The following is a 390-nucleotide window of genomic DNA, read 5'->3' as shown; positions in this document are numbered from 1 at the left end:
GCAGGCACCGCCGGCAGAGCCACTGTCCCTCTGGGATGTAGGGCACCCCGTAGCACTCCTGATGCACAGCCAGGTTGCACATGTCGCAGAAGAGGATGACGTTGCTGTTCTGACACTCCCCATCATTGCAGATGCAGCAGACAGCATCCTCGTCCACCAGGGCATTGGGATCCCCCTTGTTGTGGCTCTCAAAGTAGGACTCCTTCTCCAGCCGGTCCATCAGGTACTCGAAGATCTCCTGGGGAATGGGACTCACGCCTTCGGTCTTCCGCCGCTCATTCATGATGTCCAGCCAGATGTAATCTTCCTCGTCCATGTCATACTCCACCTCCTCATCCAGCTCCTCTGCTGACTTCTCGATGTACCTGGAAGGAAGGACAGCACGGGAGG

The 390-nt window shown here is 57.4% G+C and overlaps 1 protein-coding gene across 1 annotated transcript in view; it reads right to left on the bottom strand.

The window, feature by feature from the left end:
- LOC104495598 (peregrin) overlaps positions 1–390 on the bottom strand; it is a gene marked incomplete at both ends in the record, with an annotated part of 9562 nt that overhangs the window by 7412 nt on the left and 1760 nt on the right. Inside the window, one exon of the mRNA XM_010138583.1 lies at positions 3–365. Within this exon, the coding sequence (XP_010136885.1) occupies positions 3–365 (363 nt within the window). The remainder of the gene's footprint in view (positions 1–2; positions 366–390) is intronic.

The sequence above is a fragment of the Buceros rhinoceros genome, unplaced genomic scaffold (assembly GCF_000710305.1).
Source record: "Buceros rhinoceros silvestris isolate BGI_N320 unplaced genomic scaffold, ASM71030v1 scaffold27926, whole genome shotgun sequence".
NCBI classification, from domain to species: Eukaryota; Metazoa; Chordata; class Aves; order Bucerotiformes; family Bucerotidae; genus Buceros; species Buceros rhinoceros.
This window is presented reverse-complemented; position numbering and strand designations above follow the sequence as displayed.